Genomic DNA, 24,249 nt, shown 5'->3' with positions numbered 1-24,249 from the left:
GAAAGCAATAACCTTTGAAATCTCCAGAGCTGCCAGAAAGTGAAACAGCATCCTCCAGACAGCTCTTAATGTGCACTTAATTTAATTATCCACCCCTCTATCCTTCTTTTGGTTCTGTTAACATTTTGGATTACAAACATTATAAAATACACAGATACAAATTGTTGGAAAAGATATCTAAAGCCTAAAATGAAGCAAATATAATACTAGTGAGATTTGAAAGTGTCAGAACTGATTCCTTTGAAATATGAATGGAAGTCCAGTTTCCCTTGGAGAGTATGATTTTTAGAGAGTGCGAGTGTCCCTTAGACTGAAAAAGAATAATGGTGAGTGCATAAAAGAACAAAAAGAAAGGATAAAATAAAATTTATAACATATTTCTTCCTTTGAAGTCAGGGTTCTTTTTTTCCAGATTGAATTCCTTGAATAGAATGAATAGTGCTATTATATGCCATCCATTTAGTTCCCAATGCAAAGAGGCTTTTGATAAGGGAATGGAGAATTGAGGTTGTAACAACAACTAATGATGAGATGCAAAGATGACAGAAATCAACTCAAACTCATTCATTAAATCTTCAAGCTGAAGAGTGATACATTAATATCTAATACAACATTTAAAGCAGTTTTTAAATGTCCCCTTCACAAGACAGCTGAAAGCAAGCTCTTAACTGAGCAATAGATTGAGCACACTTGGAAGCTTCCTCATATCAATGACAATTTCATATTTACTTTATACATGTCAGTTCTGGAAAGTCCTATGTTATTGCATGGAGATGTAATCCAAAAGTATTCTCAGTATCTACATTGTCTCCAAATCTATAAAGTTTGGTAGTGAACAGCATTCTTTCTTACTGCATGTTAATCACCCTATATAAGAAAATAACAACTTTTCGATAAACTTTTGACTTTCCCCGTAGAATTGTATAGCAGGAATGTATTTTACTTCATATCATTATGTAAAATGTTTATTAAACTTGTAAACTATGAAAACTGACATTAGTCTCCTATCATCACATGAATAAGTGATTTTTTTTCTACAGATCTATAATAGAGTACTTAAACAGTGGTTGTTTAGGGAATCTTGATATTTAGAAGTTACAGATGATGGGATAAATACAGTCCAAGGGAAATAACCTCACACTGATGTGGTAATTTACACAGGGGTAAATTCAGAAGTGATAAAGATGTATAACAGAGTCTCTCCCTCTGCATTTGGTACACATACACACACATACATGTGTATAATATGTAAGTATGTATACATGTTCATGTATACATATATGAAAGTCTCTATCTCTCAGTATACACAGAAAGTATTCTTTGGATATTTCACCACAGTTTGGCTAAGTCCTAAGCTTTAAAACTTGTAAACCAGAAACTATTTTCAGCAATGTTTTTTCTGCCCAAAGAGCCACCCGAACTGAACTGATGCTACAGGCTTAGGACAAGAGTTTTTCCATTAAATCAATGACACTTGAAATTTCCTTTAGGTTAATGCAGAAACAAACATTTAAGAGTTACACAGGTTACATCAGTCTTCAAATCAGATTCTTGAAATAAGAAATATGTCATAGTAGAGTCAGTGCTGAAATTAATAGCAAAGCAAAACTATGAAGTATAGATTTTGCTTTATTTGGGTTTTTTGTTTTTGTGTTTACTTGCTTGCTTTTTTTTTTTAGAAAACATGCTTCTCACAAGAAATTGTTGTGGGATATGAAAGATACAATCAAGAGTAGCTGGAAGCTATCACAAAATTCTCTAAGCAAGAAAATATGATTACACAGAAAAACTACAAGTACCTCTTCCAAAGTTGTGTCAGAAATGCCATAGCCAGTCACATGTAGATGCTGAAGGCTTTGATCTAAAGCTTGAAAAAGACCTTTAAAAGAGGCCTTATCTGCCCTTTCTGGAATCACATAGGTCAGTTCAGTCCCACTGTTCTCTTTCAAGAAGGCTTCTGGAATATGGGTCTGTACCAGAGATGTGACCCGAACAATATGCTTAGGATCCTGGATTTCAAACATAGAGGGCTATGAGGGAAAAAAAAGATAATTGTGCATAAAAAATATTACCAGAATTATTGGACTTGATAGTAGAATTCATGCAGGAAAATTTCCACTGAGGAAACTGTGTCACACCTGGGATGCAGAGACTATTTCCCATGAATGAAGAACAGTGAGACAAACCCTTTTCAGCTAATTACTGATATTCATCATTTTCAAAGATGTTATTATGTTCATCTAAATAACAATAATAATAATAACACCCACCCAAAACAACCAAGAAAGCCAATAAAAACAGGTTTTGCTGGCTCTCTAATAATCTATATCATGTATTACTTCCTGGCAGAGACATACACCTCCCTTAGAATATGCACAGCTGTTACTTGGCAGGCACGGTTAAATTCTGTATACTACATTTTTAATATACCTTTTTTATGAGCGTTAGACTGTGTCCCTGACCGTATGTTTCTCTCAGATAAGAGGGAGAACCACAGCACCTCAGCTGGCCACGCTGCAGAATGGCAATGTGATCACTGAGCACCTCTGCCTCATCGAGGTGGTGAGTGGTAAAGATCAGTGTGCAACCTGCATCAGAAAGATTGGTACGTGTTTACAAAACCTGGTTTCTAGAGAAACACCTCTTGCTTTCACAAGGGTCTTTAACGTTAAGGGAACGTGTTTTAGGAGTTTTCAAAACAAACAAAACCTGCAGTCAGATTTACAATTTGAGTTAGATTCAGCTCTAAACATCCTTTGCCCTGTATTATACATAGCAAGCAGTATCAAGCCATTAAAAGCTCCAGTTGTTTTAAGAGCATAACAAATTCCTTAAAACGACATAACATCAGTGTCTGTTTCAATGGATCATTCACTGTTAATTATTACAGCCAATTGAGTGCTCACAAGCTGAAGAGTTTGCTTCCCACAATCAATTTTTGACTTTTTGGCACCTAAAAAATTAATGTGGCAGACTTACTGATGAGTCTATTTTCATTAGAAGTATATATGCACTATATACCGATATATGCAAAATGGAAGTGCATCTTTATACAGATATATGCAAGATGGGAAATGGAAACCAGAAAGTAATTTTGAGAAGTTGGAGAGAGGGGAAAAACTTCAGGACAGGTCTTAGAACTAGGTTAAATCTTCTTTTAGATTGGGAATCTTTCTGTGTGATAACAAATAATTCTTGTAATCTCATTTGGCTGCCTTAAAGTTTTCAAATTCAATTAAGTGTTTCCTCAGAAATTAATGTATTTAATTTCTGATAATATTTCGGCTATATTTTGACTATCCAGTTTAAATTGAGACAAAATTCCAGAAAGAAAAATAGGAAGCAAATTATGTGCATAAACTTTGTACCAGCTTTGTACTTCAGAAGAACATCCCAGATACCACGGCGAGAACATGGATCTACTCCACTGGTGGGCTCATCTAGAACAACTGTCTTTGAGTTTCCAATAAAGGAGATGGCAATTGACAGTCTCCTTTTCATTCCCCCAGAAAGAGCTCCAACAGGTTTGTACTGATGTTGGGATAAATTCACATCTTCCAGAGCTCTGAAATAGAAGCACAGAAACGAGACTAATTTTGAGAAAGTTTTTTCTGGTCACATCATGTCCAATTAGAGAAGAATTCCTGAAAAGTCACTGCAAGTGGAAAGCGATAAAATCACTATGTCTGACTGATTATACACTTGTTTTTGTGTCAAAAACAAATAGGAAAACAAATATCTCTTTACCTACAAAGCATAAATGCTCATCATCATCTGATGCAAAAATTCTGGAAAAGTATTTTGTAAGATAAGAACCAACAATTTTTAAATTAAGGCCAATAAAATAACCACCAATTTGTCCAAAAACTTTAGCAAACTCCAGATTATAGCCCCTTTAAATGACAGTAAAGACTGTTAGTTTCATAACTCAAGCAGCACTTCAGATTTTGCAACTACATGAAGAAGCATAGAGAATGCCTGAGTTTTTAGGAAATGTGTAGTTATTTGAGGTAAATAAGGTAACGCTGCAGCTTTTTTTCTTTTTCTCTTAGAAGATACGTTTCTGTGAAATAAACAGATTAGTGATCCCTAGGTAGATAAAACTACCTAATCTAACCTAATCTGATTCCTCTGTTAGGGACTGGGAGATACCTTACAAGACGTTGTCAATTCAGCCCTTGCCCTCTGATGATGATCCAGCATCTGTGTGGAAATATTCTAAATAGAGGCAGCACTATAACACCATTAATTTATCGTTCATCACTCTGAACATCTAGTCACTGACCTAAGAGCTTTCAGCTGCTATCAGCCTGGCAAATAAGACATAAAAGGCTCAACAGTGCTAAACTAATCTCCTGAATCATTTGAGTGAATATGTAGTCTGTAAGCCATGCCATTTACCCTTAGAGATTTTCTCATCTTTAAGACAACAGGTTTCTATAATCGTTCTACAGATATATATCGAGGAAAATTAATCTCTTTAGAAGCCTGCTTCTTTTGCTAATAAAAGGAGAATTTTGTTTCATTCTTTTGTCGCTTTTCTAGTTTCTCTGAAGTCTTTTAAAGCACTTGTTGCCTTTAAAAATAATGCAATTTTTCTTAGTAGCAAGGCCTGCAGAGTCCTGAGTGTTCTTATGTGCCGTTAGTATGATAGACTGCTGCTGAAATTACAATTCAGCAGTCTAAGTACCATAAAATACAGAATATTATTTTGCATAAATTTTAAACCAAGTACTGGCTTTGGTTTGTCTCCGTTATTCTAAAGAATTGTTTCTATTTTTTTTAGAGAGAATGTAGTGTCCCACATCAGAGTTTGTCCAGATAAAAATTTTAAAATAACAGGTTTTTATGATAGCTACCAAAAAGGAAAGCTACTTTGCCACAAATGCCTCTGCACATGCCTAATTGTACACTTAAGGAGTCCCATCAACTTGGCGTTTGTTTGCGTTGAAGCATGGAAGCTTCACAGCACTTCACAGAGTCTATCATGAATCAGAAGGTAAAAAAGAAAGTATCTGCACTGCCACACTGTTAGAAAAGCTCCATTTCATTCCTGAGGTAGAGAAAATGCAGTTTGCTACTAGTGAACAAGATCTCAGCTTGTACAGTTTACAAGTAGTTTAATATACATGATGCAAAAATAAGATTTAGTCCTATATCAAAGAAGTATTAGCACAAAAACACTAGCAAACATTTTCAACCTGAGAAGTGACAAATCCTTTGAGGTAATGTAAGAGCTCTGATTTGGTTTTTCTATTGGATTGTTTGTTTTTAAAACTCTTGATTTACTAAAAACATTTCAAGGCTGGATTTGGCAACGGAAAACATGGCCTATTTAGAAAGATTGTAACGAAGACTGCCTTTGCCTACCTTTTCTTATTTTCTAACCTTCCTTCCATTGCAGGTGAGGGAATACAGGATAATAAATATATAAAGCCAGTGTTGATTTATGTAAAAATTTGGGGCAAGCACAGCAGTTTACTTTCTACCCTCCTCTCCAGCAAGGGGGAGGCAAGGCAGACAGTATGAGGCAGGAACCACTGCAGCTGCTACAATCCTAACCATTCACTCCAGTCAAAACATCATTATTTGATGGTCCTGTATACCAAATTTTTAAACATTGACAGTTCCACTACAAATATATTCAAGTAAGGGTTAGACACTAGGAAATATACTTTCAAGGCATGACTTCAGAACACGAAATGTGATTAAAAGTTCACAAATCCCTGAGGTTTCCATTAGCTTTTGCTCATAATTTTTGCATTTGCACTTTTTTATTTGAGTGGTTTGCAATAGCCATTACTGATTTACTTGGCAGATTTCAACAAATGAAAGGAAAACTTACCCACTGACTTGCTCATTCAACTGTTCTTTCGTCCATCTGGGTGCCTTCACTGATCCATAAAGCAGTAGATGCTCTCGCACCGTAAGTGTGTTAAACAGCACATCATACTGTGGGCAAACACCCAGCTCTGTCCTGATGGCAGCCAAATCAGTACGTATGTCCTTTCCATCAATAATAATGGTACCAGAGCTCGGTGGATACAGACCGGTTAACAGTGATCTAAGAAAAAAAAATTATTCCTCAAGATAATACGCAATGACTGTATTACATAGGTCATTACTTGGATTTCCTGAGGCATGTCCTAGCATCCTTAGAGCAACACCAACTCAGTTGAGTACAGTTATAGATACATCACTAATGTTTTGGGTTTCAATTTTATTGGTTTGGTTTTGGGGGTTTTTGGGAAGGGAGGTTTTTTGGGGTTTTTTTTGGGGGGGTTTTTTGGTTGTTGGTTGTTTTTTTCTTCATTTTGTTTTTTATGGTCTAAACAGTCCTTCATTTCCCTTCTTCCAGAACAAAATCCATTTTTTTCCCAAACAAAAATAACAGGTGATTGTTTCTCTTTTCACAAGGGTATTCTGTGAAGAGTATTTCTCAATTAGGTCCCACGCTGCGTGGCTAGTTTGACGAAAGCTGATCATAGCTAACATAAATGTAGAAATATAGACTTCTTACTTGAGACATTTTTAAAGGTCATTTTCATTTCATTATTTTCATTTCTGGTCAACTGCCAAGAAAAAAAGAAGTCCCTTACAGCCTCTAGGAGCAAAGCACAAAACCCCATAAAACTCCGCACTCTCTATGTGATGAGTAAATATAGAATGCCAGAAAAGAATAATCCCCCAAGGTGTGCTCAACTCCACAGCTAGACATTCCCAGCTCCTATTTAAGCTGCTCCTGAACTATTACATTATGGTTTAAGTGACACAGAAGACCCAGTTCTCTACTCATTACATTGCCTGTGTCATAGATATACAGCCTTCACTTTCCATGTGCTTTGGGGAGCTTATCAAATATTTATTTGGGGTGGGGGAAAGGCATAGCAAAGAATTCACAACATTTTGAAGTGCAAAAGTATAGCAGAGATCAGAGGGAAGAGTAATACCATTAAATGTCAGACTTACATAACTGTTGTCTTGCCAGCTCCATTAGGTCCTAAGAGCGCTGTTATCTGCCCTCTGTGGAAAGTGAGGCTGAGATCTTTAACAGCCACGTTCTGGCCATCCATGTGCTCTTTGGTGAGAGACAGCAGCACAACACCAATGGTGGCTCCTTCAGTGCAAGGGCCTTTCCAATTTTGAGGTGCTGGTTCTGTGTGGGAAAGGGCAGCAAAACAAGCAGGGCTGCTGAATCGAAACATATGTGTGTGTGTACAAAGGGAATAACAAACTAATCCCTGCTGCCATTTACCAAAGCCTGGAACAGATGTTCAGATGGTCTGAACTGCCACGAGCTCCACTGAAATCAAAGATACAAGGCCAGTTAACATTTGCTAAGAATTTGGCCTATTTGTAGTTATGCCAAGTTATGTCTCCATAAGGTCATAAAACAGTGGCTATATTTTATTTCTAGTAGAAAAAACTATTATTTGAATAATTGTTTTATGCCCCTAAGTATGAGAAAATTTCAACTGTGTGAGCTACTTCATATATGCTGTTCAGTTTCAGGCAAACAACATTGACATACATTTCACAGGCATAGCCAGTTAATCTTCTCAATTCTCCTCAGTCGACAAAGCAAAGCAGATCTCTGGGAAGTGATTCAGAGCAGCAGCCTAGTCTAGACATGATTCAAGGTGCTCAAAGCAAGTAGATATCCAGCAGTTTTCTGGCTGTGTTAACCAATTGAGGAAACTGAGATGACCATATGACTCTAATAAAGTTACTTTCCCTTCTATGTCAGGAGGAAGGGTTTCCAAACTGAGGCACAGTCAATCAGCAGCCCCAGAAATACATTATTAGCATGTATTATCAACTCGTTACAACTGAGAAATCTGTTAGTGGAATTTAATTTTTTTCTTTTTAAAAAGGGCAAGCCAAAATAGAATGCCCAAAAAAAGAAACTGCTATGGATGAGAATTATGAGAAGAGAGAATTATCCTTTTCAATATATATGAAATATACATTTACATAAAATATTTATTGTTTATATTTACATTGTATGTAATACTTTTAAATAAATAAAATGTAAACATTGCAATAACAGAGAATTATGCTTTATATAAGAACCAAATTACATAAATCAAATTATAAATAAAAATTATATAATTTTTTCAACGATAGGTTTGTTTATGTTGTGAATGAAAAAGCTGTTTTGCTCTTTTCACAATCAATTTTAAGCTTCTGGCAAAAGTTCTTTCTAAATTTGAGGTCACCTTCAAGAAAGGCACTACCAGCTGTTGTGATATTTCTGAGGTCTTCCTACCCACAAACCTCTCCCAGTTACCTTCTCTGTCTTTCGGTCTGCAGACTAAAACCACCAACAAACATTCTTTATGCTCTTTCCACTGTTTCCTAAATTTGCATCCTGGATCTTAACAAAAAAACATTGAAGTGCAGAGTGAGCCTCAGACAACGTATCTTAGGTAAGACTCAGAGGAAGAGCTTCAAGTTACTTGCAACCACTAAACTGATCACCTTAGGACTTCTCCGAAGAAGAGTCCCAAGCAGATACTCAGCACCCAGGTCTCTGCCAGCCCTGCTCTAGTTGTAATTCCAACTGGTAGGACTTACATGCCAGCCTTTCCCTGACACACCTCTGATTTCCTAAGTGCTCTCCACCCCCATGGAACCACCCCTTACCTGGGTTGTACAGAACAAGTGCAGAAATCACTTGTTCCAAGTTCCAAGAAAATTCTCCATGAATGCATTTACCTCATATTCGGTACAGTGACACCCAATTCTTATGGAAGACAGCAAGCTCCTTTGCTGCATGGCAGCTTTAGCATTCACACAAAGGGGATTTGCTATCAGCCTGTCCTAGTTAGCACAGCTGAGATCAGTTCATCATGGTATGGGTATAACCCAAAACTGGGTATTCTATAGCCTTCCATGCCATTACGCAGAAACTGTTGTCAATAGACTATTCACACCCTCCGCCCATAGAGCCTGACTCCTCAGGCTATAAACTAGGTGTTAAGAGGCCTGTGAGATAGGAGGATGCTCTTGTCCTCACACCCTTTATGGAAGTCCCCACTCTGAGCCTTTTATGGAACTCCCCGCTCTGAGGGAAGGATTGACCATTTCTGCCTGAATTGGAGAATATATAAACCTGGAGTTTCAGAACTTTTGCAACCACTCGTGGGATCCAGAGGAAGACTGCAGCTCATCGCTCTCAACCTTAGCTGCACTTCAATCACCGCTTCTGACCAGACTGCAACAGCTCTCCCACCAGCAGGTTTTTCCCCTCTCCCTTTACTTTGGACTCAAGCGGGGCCCAGGGAACACCACTTTGTTCATGCCCCAGGGTACCGGGTTGTACATGTGGGTTTTGTGGGTTAGGACCAATTGTTTGTTTGTGTGATTGTGCTTGCTGTGTTGTTTTAATAAATTGTTATTCTGACTTGTGGTCTCTCCTTTGAGTTGAGTTCATTTCCCCTGCTGGTTGACTCTTAAACCAGCACACAGCCACATGACATGAATCAGTCAAACAGAGGAGAAGCAATACACCAAGTGTAGGCAATGTGGTGAAATCAGAGGGAAATACTGGAAATCTTTGTTTCAGGTAAGGACCAAAGGCAATCATCTCAACAAAATGGAGTTGTTCCAAATTGCAGAAATTCCAACAAAATTCCTACAAATAGTTTTCCCACAAGTGTTTAAATGAACCTCAAGACATTCTGAAGTCTGCCCTTCTCCAGGAGATACCAGTATGTAAAACTGCTGAGTTGTTAAGCTTCTTCACCTGTGCTACAGACAAATGGATCATTTCCAAGCTATTTTAACTTTCAAAAAAGCACAACCCACAATGTTATTCTAAGGCGCAAGATGGAATATAGGTGAGAGTGACTTATTCCTTCATTCCAAAAATCTAAATTAAATGTCCTCACAGAGAACTCAGAGGCAGAGGGGGAAAAAAAAAACAAACAATAAAACAAACAAACAAACAAACCAAAACAAAAAACACAAACAAACAAAAAAACTGCCTAAATTAATTGTAAGCAAGTAAACACACAGAAGAGAAGTGACAGTATCTGGAAGCAGATAAATTTAGTTATAACAGTTGCTTTTCAAACAAAAGGCTAAGAAGCAGAGACAGAAAGAACAGTGATTACAGAAGAGAAAAATAAGAAATAGAAGGGAAAAAATGAACAAATTAATTTTTTCACTGAAATAAGAAGCCAATTTTTAAAAAAAAGTCAATAAAACCCAACACTCTTCAGATTCAGTAAGAGTACAAAAGGCTTCACTGAACTCCAAAAGATCCTAACCAAGCAGAGAGGCAATACACTGGAACACAATGAACCAAAGAGATACTTATTTTACAAGTTTAAAGAGTTTTCTTAAATATTTGTGTACAATAGTTTTCACTGAATGAATCAAGCATTACAGGTGACAGCACAATATAAGTTAGTATATAACGTTCATAGTTATATATTTCATTATATACTATATAATGAAAGAGAGAAAGTGACAAGATCAAAACACGTAATATAGGGCCAAGCAATGATAAAAGCAGATTGATCACAATCAGCCCACCTTTCAGAAAAAAAAAATTATTAAAATTCTATTACTACAGACCTTTTTCTTGGAAGTTTTCATTGAAGAAAAACATATTAGAATTCAGATAATGTCTCTTGCTCCTCTCTGCACCACACAGGTTCTTCCAGTAGGAAACAGTAAAGGGAAAGTACCATCGGTGTTTTGAACCAAATTTTCCTAGATCAGAATTATGATATAAACTTGAAAAATTTATAGTCATTTTGTATCTGTTTATAGACTACTAATGTCCTATCACTACTTACAAAGACCTGGTTAGACCATTTACTTAGCTCAAATCCTTGGCTGCACTCAACAAACTTTATAATAAAGTGCAAAAAAAGTCATTTGTTCATAACACCAGGTACTGCCCTAGAATAATCAAACTTCAGTGATACTGTGCTTTACCCTGTCTCCAAATCAGCTTCAAAGTGTAACAGGATCATAGACTTAACAGTATGTTGGCACAGCCTAACATAATCTAACCTACAGGAAAGAAAATGTACCAAATGGCCTGCCAAGGTAAAGAATCTTATTTTTTGTTATAAACATAATCCATAGCATCAGTCAATAAATATTATTCTGAAATTACTATCCACACAATGTAAACAAATCAGCTGCCATAAGAAACATTTATAGTGGCACACAAACAGAAAGGGCAAAACATGCTCCTATACACAACCTAAACTTTGGCATCGCCCAATCTTTCCAGGCATCACTTGCCCATCACACAGTACACACTCTGTGTGTTTAGAGTTACATTTCATTGACACCAAAGGGCAGGTGTCAATTTAAGATAAAGTTTTTTTAAATTCAGTTGTATATTCCACCCAGCCCTATCTTTCAAGGCAAAATTTATTTATTTTTTTTAAACAAATACAAAGTGACTGGAAGAAAAGGTGACATATCCAAATCAGAGGAAAGGTAAATTTAAACAGCTAGTGAGGCATGAGGCTATGATTGAAAATACATCGACCAATTCAATAATACTCATAAAACTTGGTTAAGGAAAAAAAAATTAAAAACCCAAACCACTACCTTCTGAAAATATACTTGAAAGTTAGTTTTCTTTATGCATTGGACTGTGGACTGACTGGGAGCAAGATACAGTTACCAGGCTGTCTGAAGCCTTTATGATCTGAAAACTTGCTGTTATTCATGTTTCAGCCTAAGTACTGACTCAGAAAACTTGTCATTTTCACAGGAAGTTTTGCTATTAGACTGAGCTCTGTTACTGTGAATTTCCAATAAATTTCTAATTCTATCAGATATTAGTCATCCCTATGAGCAAATAAAACATATTTCATGCCTTGCTACAAATTATATTCCATGTATTAGCATTACTCAATATTTGTGTATGTTGGAAAACTTTATTTCCCAGTCCCTAAAGGCAGTCAGACAGTTTGTCACATCAAAACCCTAACTCAGAAAATGACATACTTTTGTTTTAGTTGCATAAAATGAGGAAAGCCTATTCTATCTATTTTATTCAATAACTTCTTCAAAAACACAAAATAAGAACAAGTCCAAGATCTTACCAGGAATAATATTGCTGAAATACCAGCCACCTATAGAATACAAAATGGAGTCAAAGAACATCATCCAGCACATCCATCCGAAGGTCATGCATCCTCCTTGTGCCATTGACTGGTGCATATTATTCCACTGAATTCCTGGGAGTAATAATAACAATTTTTTAAAGGTCAAAGCTAAATCAGTACAGCATTAAAGATCACAAATACATCAACACCACACACTTCTGGGTATTTAAGCACTAGTACAAAACAAATCATAGCTAATAACAGTAATCCTAATGAATAGAAATGAATTGCTAGGCCTCTACATGCCTCTGTTTAGAACAGCAGGTGAAACTGCTGTTGGGAAAATGCAGGGAAGTTGTTCTAGAAAGAGCTGTTTATTTGGCAAAAGAAAAAGAACTACAACGTTGACAAAATGGGGCACTGACAAATGAATCAGGCTTTAAGTCATTCTGCTGATATAAAGAAAACGATTACACAAAGTTTAATGTCATTTCTATAATGCTAAATCTGAAAATTTAAATCTGTGAATTCTAACTTAGAAGCATTTGTGTGCATCGACTGCATTCAGAGATAACCATGAGCAAACTCACTGAATAATTGCATCATAAATTTATTATATTGCAGAAGACATGAAAGGAAGAAAGAAGGTGCAAAACACTAGTACTACAGAAAGCTACCATATTGCTAAATGGAAAACAAAAGTAACCAAGTTGTAGATTTATTGAAAGCATTGTATTTTTTTATTGAAAATGCTACTTTTTTTTGCAGTAAAGTTGGTCATGATATTGCTTCTACATTTCTTTTTCTATGATTGTTAAAAAAGTATTTTTTCCCAAAACACATTTTGCCATTCCTTCAGTAAAGATGAGTCCTTTTGACGAAGTGTCTGGTTACACTTTTAAGTAATGCTTTCTGAAACTATTTCTTCCACTCTTACCAACTTTTGTACCACTATGATACTTTTTCAATACCTAGTAGTTTAAAACATCCACTGTTATCAATACTGATCTTGCCATATTAGTAAAAAAAAAAGGATTACATCCATTTACATACCTGGACTTGATTTATCCTATTAACTCATTAGAGATTTTTTTCAAAACAAAGTGAGGAACATTTCCAATGTTAGTTTTTGAAATAATTACAATGCTTCTTCTTCTGGAGAGCTTACCTATTTCTTGGCCCTCAAAGTGTGTAATGAAAAATATTCCTTGCCCAAAGGCAGTTGTAGAAAGAAGACACTACAATACCAGAGGAGAAAGAGGATGTGAACATCAAATAAAAACATGTTATCAACAAGTTCCATGAAATAAAATAAATCGCGATAATGAAAGCAAGCATAAAATAAACAAACTTTTTTTCTTTTCACTTAGGCTAATGATAGCTATTTCTTTTTATGTTTTAACAACACTCCCCCACAAACTTCCGTAGTATTTGCTCCACCTTAAAGGGCTGCACTGACCCAGTTATTAATATTGAGAAGTGTTATTTAATTTTATAACAGGACATAGACTATCATAAATCTACCACGTACTGAAAACTTATGATGTAAAAGTATGCAAAGGAATTTACTTTTTGTGATAAGAGCAGTGGTCCTACTCAATTTTGCAAGACCAGAACTCAAGAAAAGACAAAAGCAGAAAGAACATGCACATTAGGTACTATATGCTGAGACAGCATTTTTGTGCAAGGAAATAACATTTGAATTTCAAGAAGAAACGCAGTTGTGCTGGATCATGAAAGTATGGAATGGAAAATAGCAAGTTAGTGATGTAGTATAGCAAGAAAGTGTGACGGAACCCATCCTGACAGCTTTCTAAAGAAAGAAGTATGATATAGGCTGTTTCTTAGAAAAAAAAAATCAAAATCATCACTGGTATGGTTTATGTATTTGTACAGAGAATTTCATGCTAATTCCCATCACCTGAGTTCCTGTCTCTTACGTTTCCAGGGTCTCACCACATGATGGGCCCTCTCTTCTGTTAATAATTACTGCTTTTTTCACATGCTGCTGTCTCTGATTTTCAGCAAAGGCAAGTGTCAGAGGCTGAAATGGTTAATGGCTTAAACGTTGTAAAATCACCAAAACACTTTTGGTCACTGTAGCAAACTGAAAAGAAGCAGCTGTTCACCCAGCAAAGCCTGCCCCTCCCTGAACATGCCCACTGTGAAAGGACCTTCAGGTTAGATAAGTTAGATAACTACCCCAGGTGCAGAAGGGCATGCACACCTGAAGCTACAACCTGGATTTCCTGCAAATCCTGCAAAGTGGGATAATCCTTCTTATCATGCCAATGTCCTCCCTTATATGATGACTCTGCTGTGAAGACCCCTCTGGGGAGCATCAAAGGCTTGAAGACTCATGACATGTCCCGTGACATTATCCATTAAAAAACCACTGCCCCAGGAGAGGTACAAAGAGTTCCCACCTTCCCACGAGGAGTTTCTGAGTTTGAAGTGTATAATCTTTGGGTTTTGGGGGGGATTTCCCCCAGTCCCAACAGATCAAGACCATAACTTAGACAGAACTATAATCATCACTTCAACCAACAGACATGGAAGCCGCAACTACAAAGTTTCATTGCTGGATCCAGCAGGTGGTGACTATATATATATCTTAGGACTCTTATCCTTTCTTTCCCTTTCTCTCCCTTATAGATTTCCTTCAGTATTATTTTTATGCTTTAAAATTGCTATGCTTTAATATTGCTGTATAACTATAGATGATAACACCCAAAATGGCAACATTTTGTTTACCTGTTTACCTTTGAAACAAAATTGTTCTAAAATAAACCCTATATATATTTATTTATAAACACTGATTATTCAATGTTGTTTGACTCTGATCCACCCCAAGGGATTTATTAACAAGAACAAGGGTTACCCTGTCCTTCTGGGGCCAGTCGTAACAGCAGGATATCTGAAACATTGTTTTGAAATAACTGATTTTAAGGTGTGCAAGTCCTCTGATGCACACAAAAAAAGCAACAGAAAACAAAAAATCCACTTTGCCTATTTATGCCTGAATTCTGCAGCCTTACATCCATGTTTACTTGTATGCAAAGAACTGGTATATTTTATCTGACTGGTTGACACTGAAAAAGTGAGCTTTTTTTTTAATAGTGTATGAATTATTCCACTAGTTTAATTTGATACATGAGTTATTCTGAAAGACTCAAGCCATAATGTGTGAAATATGGTTTGCAATGTATGATGATGATATTTGATGTCACATTTGGGCATATAGTATGTTAAGACAGTACAAAGACATGAAACAGCCTGTGGCATACACAAAACAGGAAAGGACCCTGAAGCACCTACGTCAAAGAATCATATACCTCAGACTGTATAGCAAGACAAATTTCTGATCTAATCTCCAATTTTACTCAACAGAGAATCAATCACTAGTTTTCCTCCAAACAAATAATGACTTTCAGAATTGGCATGTCATCAGCTGATCTAACGTTACAAGTATTTTGAGGTCAAAATATTAAGAGAACTCATGGGCATGAGGAATGCAACTTCCTGATACTTTCTGTAGGTTTACAAAATTTCCCTGACAATTTATTTTTGGTTCCTTTCTACATTCTAAATATTTTCCCAATTGGATAGTTATTAATGTGATTTATTTCTAGTGAACACAAAAGCAAACAGAAACCTAGGAAAAAATAAGTGAATTATAATCTAAAGTTTCTAAACTACGGAAATCCACAGCAAGGTTGGAGGAGAAAAATTAGAAAAGGAAAACAAATATTTACCATTATAATCTTGCTGATGAAACTCAGCTGGTTCTGCAAGACCAACAAAACTATGTAGGGTAAAAAACTGATCATATAGACAAGGCTGGCACACAGAGCTGCTGTATCGGCACTGGTAAAAAACACTCCCAAGAAATAGCTTAGCATAATAACTGTGACTCCAAATTCCAGGAGAAAAAGGAAGATGAGGAAGCCATTGCTATAAGCAAAGATACCACTTGCTTTTAAAATGATGGCCAGAGTAGAGCTGCTTATTGTGAGTACAATGACATTCTCAAGAAACCAAGCAAAGAAATGAATGGCTGGATGTACACCCATTGTCTTCATATACTGCAAGACAACACAGCAAAGAGAGTTAAAGTTAGGAAAAAAATTTTCTTTTTTTTTCTTTTTTAAACAAAACATTGCCACCAAGACACTAGCACCTCCCCAAAGGAAGTCATCTTCTCCTGAAATCACTTGTTTCTTTTCCCTTTTCCTGTGCTATCTCCAGGATCAAACACGGTATTGAGCAGGGCATTCTCTGGGATTACATACAAAACACAAGGGATTATAATGCTCAGCACAACTCTCTTTTGCAAAGGGTTGCAGGACCAGATGTCAGATTACTGGCTCCTCCAGTGACTTTGCCATTTTATACACTAAAAATTTGGAGGATATGCACAGCATTGTATAAACAAATGTGGTTTTTTGCAGCCTCTTGCTCTACTAAAAGTACCATACAGCTATGTCTGTAAACCTTTACATATTGACATAATAACGATACCCGGCAAATAATAATTTAGTATCACCCGTCTTTTTTTAAAAAATGCTCTTGGATACAATATAATACAACCTCTGAAACATTTTTCCTAAGAGGATCAAAATTAACTTTATGATATGATATGAAAATAATTTAATATTTTGAAGCATTAAAAAAAATATCTTACAATACAAAGAGTAGAGAAATTAGATAAGTTTCCTGTAATTCCCCAAATTAAAAAGCTTACTCAAGCAGTGATTCTGCTGATCACTGAGACCAGCATAATTCTTAAATTCTATGTAAAATTATATTTTACATAGAAAATGTACCACAAAACCCCCTGTCCTTCCATATGATTAGCACCTGTAAAGATTAGCTGCTGATATAAGCAAATAATTATCTCTTTTCTTATGTGTTGTCTTTCCTAATATTTCTGATAATTACGCAATGCATGACAAATTTTTAAATTGGTTAAGTTAGTGTTATCATTACAGACCATAGAGCAAAACATGAAAAAGAATCCAAAAAAACCCCATTCTATTCACAAGGACCCTTTCCAAATAACAATTTCCAGCTTCAACTTTTATGGTTCTTTTGCTTTTTGCTTTTTTGTCTCAGGGATAATATTTGCATGCTAGTGCTCAAACAATGTTGTGAATCTGAGTTAGAAGCTAGAATTAGAACCTACTGCCCAGAGGAAACAAATGAAAACAAATGAAAACAAACCATCTGAGTGCAACATTATGAGTACTTAAAAGGTCCTCATAACTTTTGCATTTTCATGCACCATAACGAATAAACTTTCTTTTCAGAGATTAATCTGCCTCTTACCTCTTCAAGATGAATTTCTCTTTCATAAACCAACTTGCGAACCATACCAGCAACTGAAACCATCCATGTTAACATCATCATAAGTGGGAAGAAAAACCCTATATTGTTCAAGAATCTATGAGAAAACATAGATGCAGAGTTGTCAGCCCCCAAAGGTAAAATATTTTCTAGTGGAATGTTACTAGGTTAATATTGGGACTATTCTCAATGTATGCACAAAATAAGATCTGACATGAACTCTAAAACTTATTCCTGTTCTGGTTAGAACTACTTATTTTTTATGTAACGGGCTAAATATACGTATCGGTACTACATTATTATATTAGCATTTCCAACAATACAACTATATAATTACTCTTTAGGATTCCATTTGAAGTCCGACAGAATTCAGATTTGTGTCTATGGCAAATTAACATATTTGGACAGTAAGGAATAACATGACTCAGTCAACTTTTACTCCACTTTAATAGATTTATTACCACTGACTAATTTTAAAATCTAATAGTCAGGATGTTTTCATGCTTTTACAAACAACAACCCTACGCTTTTTCTTTTCCTTCATCAACTTCACACTGTATTTCAACACACATGAGGGACCAATTTACAGTTTGTGTACAGGACAAATAAGGATAGAAAAGGGATCTCTTAGAATACTCTAAGTTAGTTGCACAGTATATTGACACAGCCTCTGTCCAGCAGACTACTCCACAGTATACCTGGAAACAGCTTGTGAGGGGTCATTTACCAGGCAGATGTTAGATAACATGTTACGTTAAACACAGCTGTTGGACAATATTTGCTATGCTGTAATATTGGAGTAGTATTAGATATATTGGTTCAACCCTGTGCCAAGATATACATTCACCCACTAAAAAGTGGGAAGCTAGTAAGTTCTGCAGTTCTCTAGCACTGGTCTAATAAGGATAATGCATTGAATTAAAAAGACGACAGTTTACTTACAGATCACTGGTATGACAAGGGTAAGGCATGGCTTGCACCTGAATGGCTGTCTCTGAGGTATCTATCCCAGTCTGTGCTGAAATAATTGCCCTTTCAATCATGTCTTGAAGAGGAATAAAGACATGGTTGTATTTAAACCCATCAGCTGGTAACTTCTGGGGATGGGACTTCCATGTTGGGTTTTTAATCAAATCTGTTCTCATGCTATAGAGAACACTGGTTCTAATTGTATATGAAATGTGTCTAGGAAGGCCATTACTAGAATCTTGCCTCTTGTTCTTCGGTGTATCGAAGATGATACCTGGCACAGGAAGAAAGGAAGCTTCATAACCAAGCTTATATGATCTATGCTATTTCTATAGCTAACTCATGGCTAATTACCATACAATATGAGATAGATTCCCCTGTCAGGGCAGGTCTCTAAACTTTCTTGACATCCAACACAATAATGGTAGTTTTCATTTTTTGTATTCATGAATTTGAAATGTAAAAAATTATTCACATGATACATGAGTTTGAACCAATCATTTTTATCTGAGAAAATTTATTCTGTTATTTTCCTTATTAAACTGCAATTTCTTTTTGCATCCAGACTTAACTCTTTTTTGGGAATTGTTCTCAATTCCACAGTGAAAGTAGCAGCCATAAAATTTGTCCATCAAAAGATAGCAACCTCTGGAAGTGGGTGAAAAATTAAACAGTATCAACTCACTAAAATTTACCCTGATATTAATTTTCAACTCAATTACAAAACTTCTACTTTAGTGCAGCAGAATTTTTATGTTTATTTTCTCTAGCTCTGTATAAAGAAAAAAAAAGGCAGATGAAAGCTTAATATGAGATGTAAAGATGAAGCCACATATATGGAAATTATTGTATTTTCAGTCTGGATGACCCAGACTTTTTAGGACTTTTTGATGAATGTGAAATGTTGCTCTTTTTTTCCTTAGGAAAGGGGAAAGGTGTCTTACCTACCATCTGATTTTCTGAAAGAGACTAAGATATAAAATAGTCTGCTGCAAAGCTTATTTCTTTCAACTGGTCAATCTCATTTTCCCATTTATGCAAACAGTTGGTTTCCTAAGACATTCCATGAGGCAATGAAGGCTCTGAAGACTACAAATGGAGCAAGGAAAATTCCAGTCTAGTTTAATATCTTGCTTTGGAAAGGAATGTATGCCTACGTCTAAGCATGTAACATTGACATGTTGGACACATTAGGTCCCTTAAAACACCATTTTCTCTCTCTAATAGTTTGAAGTGATTATAAGGCCAGAGTACCGAAAAAAAAAAACTCTCAAGAAATGTCTTGGCTTATGTTACCATATGACCTTTCCCCAGGTAAGTGGAAGAAAAAAATTGATCTAGAACTTGACAATTCAATTTTCTGAGCGCCAAGATTTATCTGCGCGTTTCACCCCTTGAAGGGACAGACAATTTTGCTCATATAAAGTACTCTTTAGCAATTCTCCTTATCTCATGGTATGACCTGTTAGTCTCACATTGATGGATTGTAGCCACTGACATTCTGTAAATGGGGGGGTACTGTGCAGGTTACAGAACAAGCATAGGATTCCAGATTGAGTAGTTTCAGTCTCTACAACTTCTTTCTTATGCCTTCTGTTGTATACTTACAGGAGCCCAAGGAGACAATAAAAACCAAAACAACAGTGGGAAAATGTCGTGGCACACTTCATGTGGACTTAAATGGGTCTCTTTTTTGGAAAGGCTACATGCAACTTACAGCATTTTCTGAGAGATGAGAAAGTGTGTGTATTAAGAAAAACACACTTGCCTTTTAAACTTTTTTGTACAATTAATTGATTCTCTAAGCATATAACGTGGGGAAAGGATAGAGAGCGTAATCCCAAGGAAAACAAAAAATATACCCATTTCTTAAGAATTTATTTACTCTGAATAAACAAGAGAATTTCTCTGAGATGTTACTTTAAGAATAAACCTTACCAAAACCCATTTCTTTCCTCCTTTTTGCAAAGTCAATAATATAATAATTAAATTTTGAAAGGATGTAAACTAGATTAACTAGATGATTTTGTCATAACAAGTAGTCAGTTTCCTCAGCATTCTACATTTTTTCAGCTTTTTCTACTTTAAACATTTATGACCATTCTTTTAAATATTTTGTTATAAATAACAGGCTACAAGTATTCATTTGGCTATTCGACAGTTAAAACAATTTAGTTTTTATTTACAGCATATATTACTTTATTTTGCCTGTATTATATGTGTTTTAATACACATTTTGTAACTGCATAAGCTTAACCTATCTTATCGATAAACATAGACAACAACTACAAACTCTGAACTATTCTGTCAATATGCCTTTTACATAACGGACTTACTAGCCAAAAGATTATTTTGCTGCATGAGTTCATGAGCCTTCTCCTGCAATTTTTCCACAGAGTCAAAAGGCTGGAAACGGTCCAGTAACACACAGGAAGAGATATTTACTACAAGCTGTGACAACAGGTCAATCTGTTTACTTGCTGAGCTGTTAAGCATCCTGTTCATCATGGTTTCTAAAATGAGGAAACAAATTGGACTCCTTAGTTTTAATGATTGGAACAGAAGGTGTGTCGTCACTTGCACATCCTGTAAGAGTAAATACCCTTTGTTTTAAAAAGCATAGGAATTTTAGTGTGAGCTTGTGGAAGTGCCATTCATGTTTCAGTGGCTTTTACAAGCCTGAGCTACATTTTCCTTCGATTTCAAAGGAACAAAAATGTAACTAACTAGAGCAAAGTTTTAGAAAGACATCATGTCTGAAGCTGTAGGACTTCTAACATTTTCTTGTCTCCATAACTCCTCCCACAAATATAAAGGGAATTGCTGTACTTCAAACATCACAGTAGAGACTAATCTGCCGTTTAATAATGTATTGGCCAATTTGTTTCTACCTGACACTGTGAATATTTCAAGAACTTTAAATATAGAGCATAAGTATTTTAACTGGAGCCCCACATTTAAAAACATCTGAAAAAAAGCCTACAACCTCTGTATTTTTACTTTGATTTTATCTATGGATCCAGGATGAATGTATACGTCCAGTAAAGCCTCATTTCCAAAAAAACTGAACCTTTGGAGAAATTAAAATCTTCATCCATTGGTATAGAATGTAGGGATAGTGCTATATCCTTATATTTGAGAAAATAAATAGAAGGATAGCAGGATCTAGAAACAATCTTAACTCATCTCGATTTAATGAAAACATTTGAATTTCTCAGGGAAAAAATAATGTTGTAAAACATCCAACACAGTTTTCCATCTTAAAATTTTCAAGGTTCACTTGAGGATATAGGCTTTAAAAAGGATAGGTGATGACATCATTTGATAACAGTGGTGACAGACAAATTCTGGAGCATAGATATTATTTAGCATCAGCACAGGAAATATTACAATAGGAAGGCAGATAAGTAAAAAAATGTATGAAGCAATCTGAAGAAGAGACATGATTAACAGTGAGAAAGGATAAGGAGCACACAGAGAAAAAGTAGAGGAACTGACAGTCTAGAATTCATAAGATAGGCAAACAATGACAGGGTGAATTCATAGGTTGAGAGAAAACAGTCCAAATATAGATCCTATATATCTTATTTATGACTATCCTTGAGGAGGACAATAAAGGAAACACTTTTGATGCTACTTTTTTATGACATTAGAAAGAACAGAATATTCCTAACATTAAGCCCTAGTGGTAGGGTTAAGCTTTCATATATATCTTTATATATGTTTATGTTATCATATATAGCCCTATATATATTCTCCCCTATAAAGACAAGCTAAGAGTATTGGGGTTGTTCAGCCTGGAGAAGAGAAGGCTCCAGGGAGACCTTATAGAAGCCTTCCAGACCTTTTTGTGGCCTTCCAGTACCTGAAAGGGGCCTACATAAATACTGGAAAGAGACTTTTTAAAACGGCACAGGACAAGAAGAAATGGCTTTAAAGTGAAAGAGGATAGGTTTAGATGGGATATTAGGAGGAAATTCTTTACTGTGAGGGTGGTGAGACACTGGAACAGGTTGCCCAGAGAAGCTGTATTAGCAGCTTCATCCCTAAAGTGAGCAACCCGGCCTAGTGGAAGGTGGCCCCATGGCAGAAGAGTTGGAACTAGATGATCTTTAAAGCCCCTTCCTACCCAAACCATTCTATCATTCTGTGAAATATACACACACAAGACCTTAATTAGAAATCAATAATTAACTAAAAAAAGCTTCTCTCATTAATTAAGTTATTGAATATTTGAGCATAAGAAACATCTTCTAGCTTGCTGTTTCCTTGGAGTGTGGCATACTTTAAGTTTTCTGGAAGAATATATTTTCTTTCGCAACGTGCATTAATTTCTGTATTCCATCACAGAAATAAGACATATATATGAACAGATACAATCCACAGGAAAGGTTTAGAATTGAGATCTACAGAGTTGCCTATCTTGTATTTTTTCCATTTATAAATGTAGCAATTATGAATAAAAAGCTTGGTGAATCTGTGTTTGCTGTTATCTTCATCCTTTGTTACAAACCAAGTCAGCCTTCATCTTCCACTCAGCTTGTTTAACCTGTCCTTAACTGATTTTTGTAAATCCACTCATACAAGTGCTATTTAAGATTAAAAAATGATAGAAGAATAAATTGGAATAAATCAGGCATAAATAAATTGAGGTCAGAAATTGGAAGAAAGTTTCTAGTTATCAGGAACTTTGGGTGGTGGTACATTTTTCAGTGATGACATCAGAGCTGTTTGTTTCCAGCTTTCTAAATACACATAAAACCTCATTACAATGAAGACAGCAGAGGGGTAGCATGAAGGAAAGCTGGCTGTTTTGTTTTTTGGGTTTTTTTTATCACCCAGGCTGTTACATTATGAGTCACATGTAACCCTGTGTAAGGGAGATTCCTTAATAGCAAAAAAACACATCTGGGAGAAATAACAGAAGATGGACAAGAGAGAGACTCAACAAGCAAGAATTTATAAGAGGAGCCTGCAACACAACTGCCTCCCAATGCCTCCTGAGAGGTTTGTAAGGACTGTGCCCAGCAAGGAACTCACAAGCTCTAATGGGACAGGGTTTATATATAATTGGTAGGAAATTATTGCAACTTGCTGGGCTGGAAAGCAAGTATAGAGGAAAACAGTCGCCTTGCCCACACACACCTAGCTTAGAAAGTAACGAAGGGTTTATAAAGAAAACCATAATCTTTTCAGCACTCAGCTTAATACTTACTTTGATCCAGGTGAGTAAATCTGACTCGACGACTGCGTAAAACAGCTTTAGAAATTGATAACTTTGTAGGGTCTTACAGCATGATGATTTTATAGAGAGGTTGGAAGAGTTCTATGTCTATCCACTCTGTACACAACACTTTCCAGCAGGAATAGCAAGGTGAATAACTTGTCACTAAGTCTGTTAACAATTTTTATAGCATTGTAGAGAAGTAAGAAAAGATACAAACACAAGCAAAGCAAATCTCTTGGATTTGAGAATAACTAGAAGTCATCTGAATGTGAGAGTAGGTGTGACAAAACAAGGGAATATTTGCTTTAGTTAGAAGACAAAATACATAATCGCACAGATCAGGTGATTTTAGAAAACTTGAGCTTTGGATGGAAAAAGAACAGATTGTGAGTGGTACAACCAGTAACATATATGGATACATTTAAGGCTTTAGTTGGATGAAGTAAGGTAATTAAAGGTCTAAACAGCTGATACAATGTAAGATTAATGAAATTTTAAAAAACAAACATAAGAATAGAGATTTACAGTAACAGCTACACAGGATTTTGGACTAATAAAATAAACAAAAAATACACAAGCTAACATAAAAATCAGAGTGCATAGTCATTTTTCAAGAAGTAAAAT

General features: G+C 35.8%; 1 protein-coding gene across 1 annotated transcript in view; it reads right to left on the bottom strand.

The window, feature by feature from the left end:
* Nucleotides 1-24,249, bottom strand: part of ABCA13 (ATP binding cassette subfamily A member 13) — a 174,887-nt gene that overhangs the window by 93,698 nt on the left and 56,940 nt on the right. Inside the window, exons 23-34 of the mRNA XM_017814892.1 lie at nt 20,735-20,911; nt 18,372-18,672; nt 17,412-17,526; nt 15,839-16,168; nt 13,252-13,321; nt 12,081-12,215; nt 10,585-10,722; nt 6,970-7,156; nt 5,846-6,064; nt 3,369-3,565; nt 2,431-2,588; nt 1,800-2,030 (exon numbers count right to left, since the gene is read on the bottom strand). Of these exons, the coding sequence (XP_017670381.1) occupies nt 1,800-2,030; nt 2,431-2,588; nt 3,369-3,565; nt 5,846-6,064; nt 6,970-7,156; nt 10,585-10,722; nt 12,081-12,215; nt 13,252-13,321; nt 15,839-16,168; nt 17,412-17,526; nt 18,372-18,672; nt 20,735-20,911 (2,258 nt within the window). The remainder of the gene's footprint in view (nt 1-1,799; nt 2,031-2,430; nt 2,589-3,368; nt 3,566-5,845; nt 6,065-6,969; nt 7,157-10,584; nt 10,723-12,080; nt 12,216-13,251; nt 13,322-15,838; nt 16,169-17,411; nt 17,527-18,371; nt 18,673-20,734; nt 20,912-24,249) is intronic.

This window comes from Lepidothrix coronata, unplaced genomic scaffold (assembly GCF_001604755.1).
Source record: "Lepidothrix coronata isolate B3197 unplaced genomic scaffold, Lepidothrix_coronata-1.0 Scaffold47, whole genome shotgun sequence".
Taxonomy (NCBI): Eukaryota; Metazoa; Chordata; class Aves; order Passeriformes; family Pipridae; genus Lepidothrix; species Lepidothrix coronata.
Note: the sequence above shows the minus strand (reverse complement) of the source record. Positions and strands in the feature narration are given on the sequence as shown.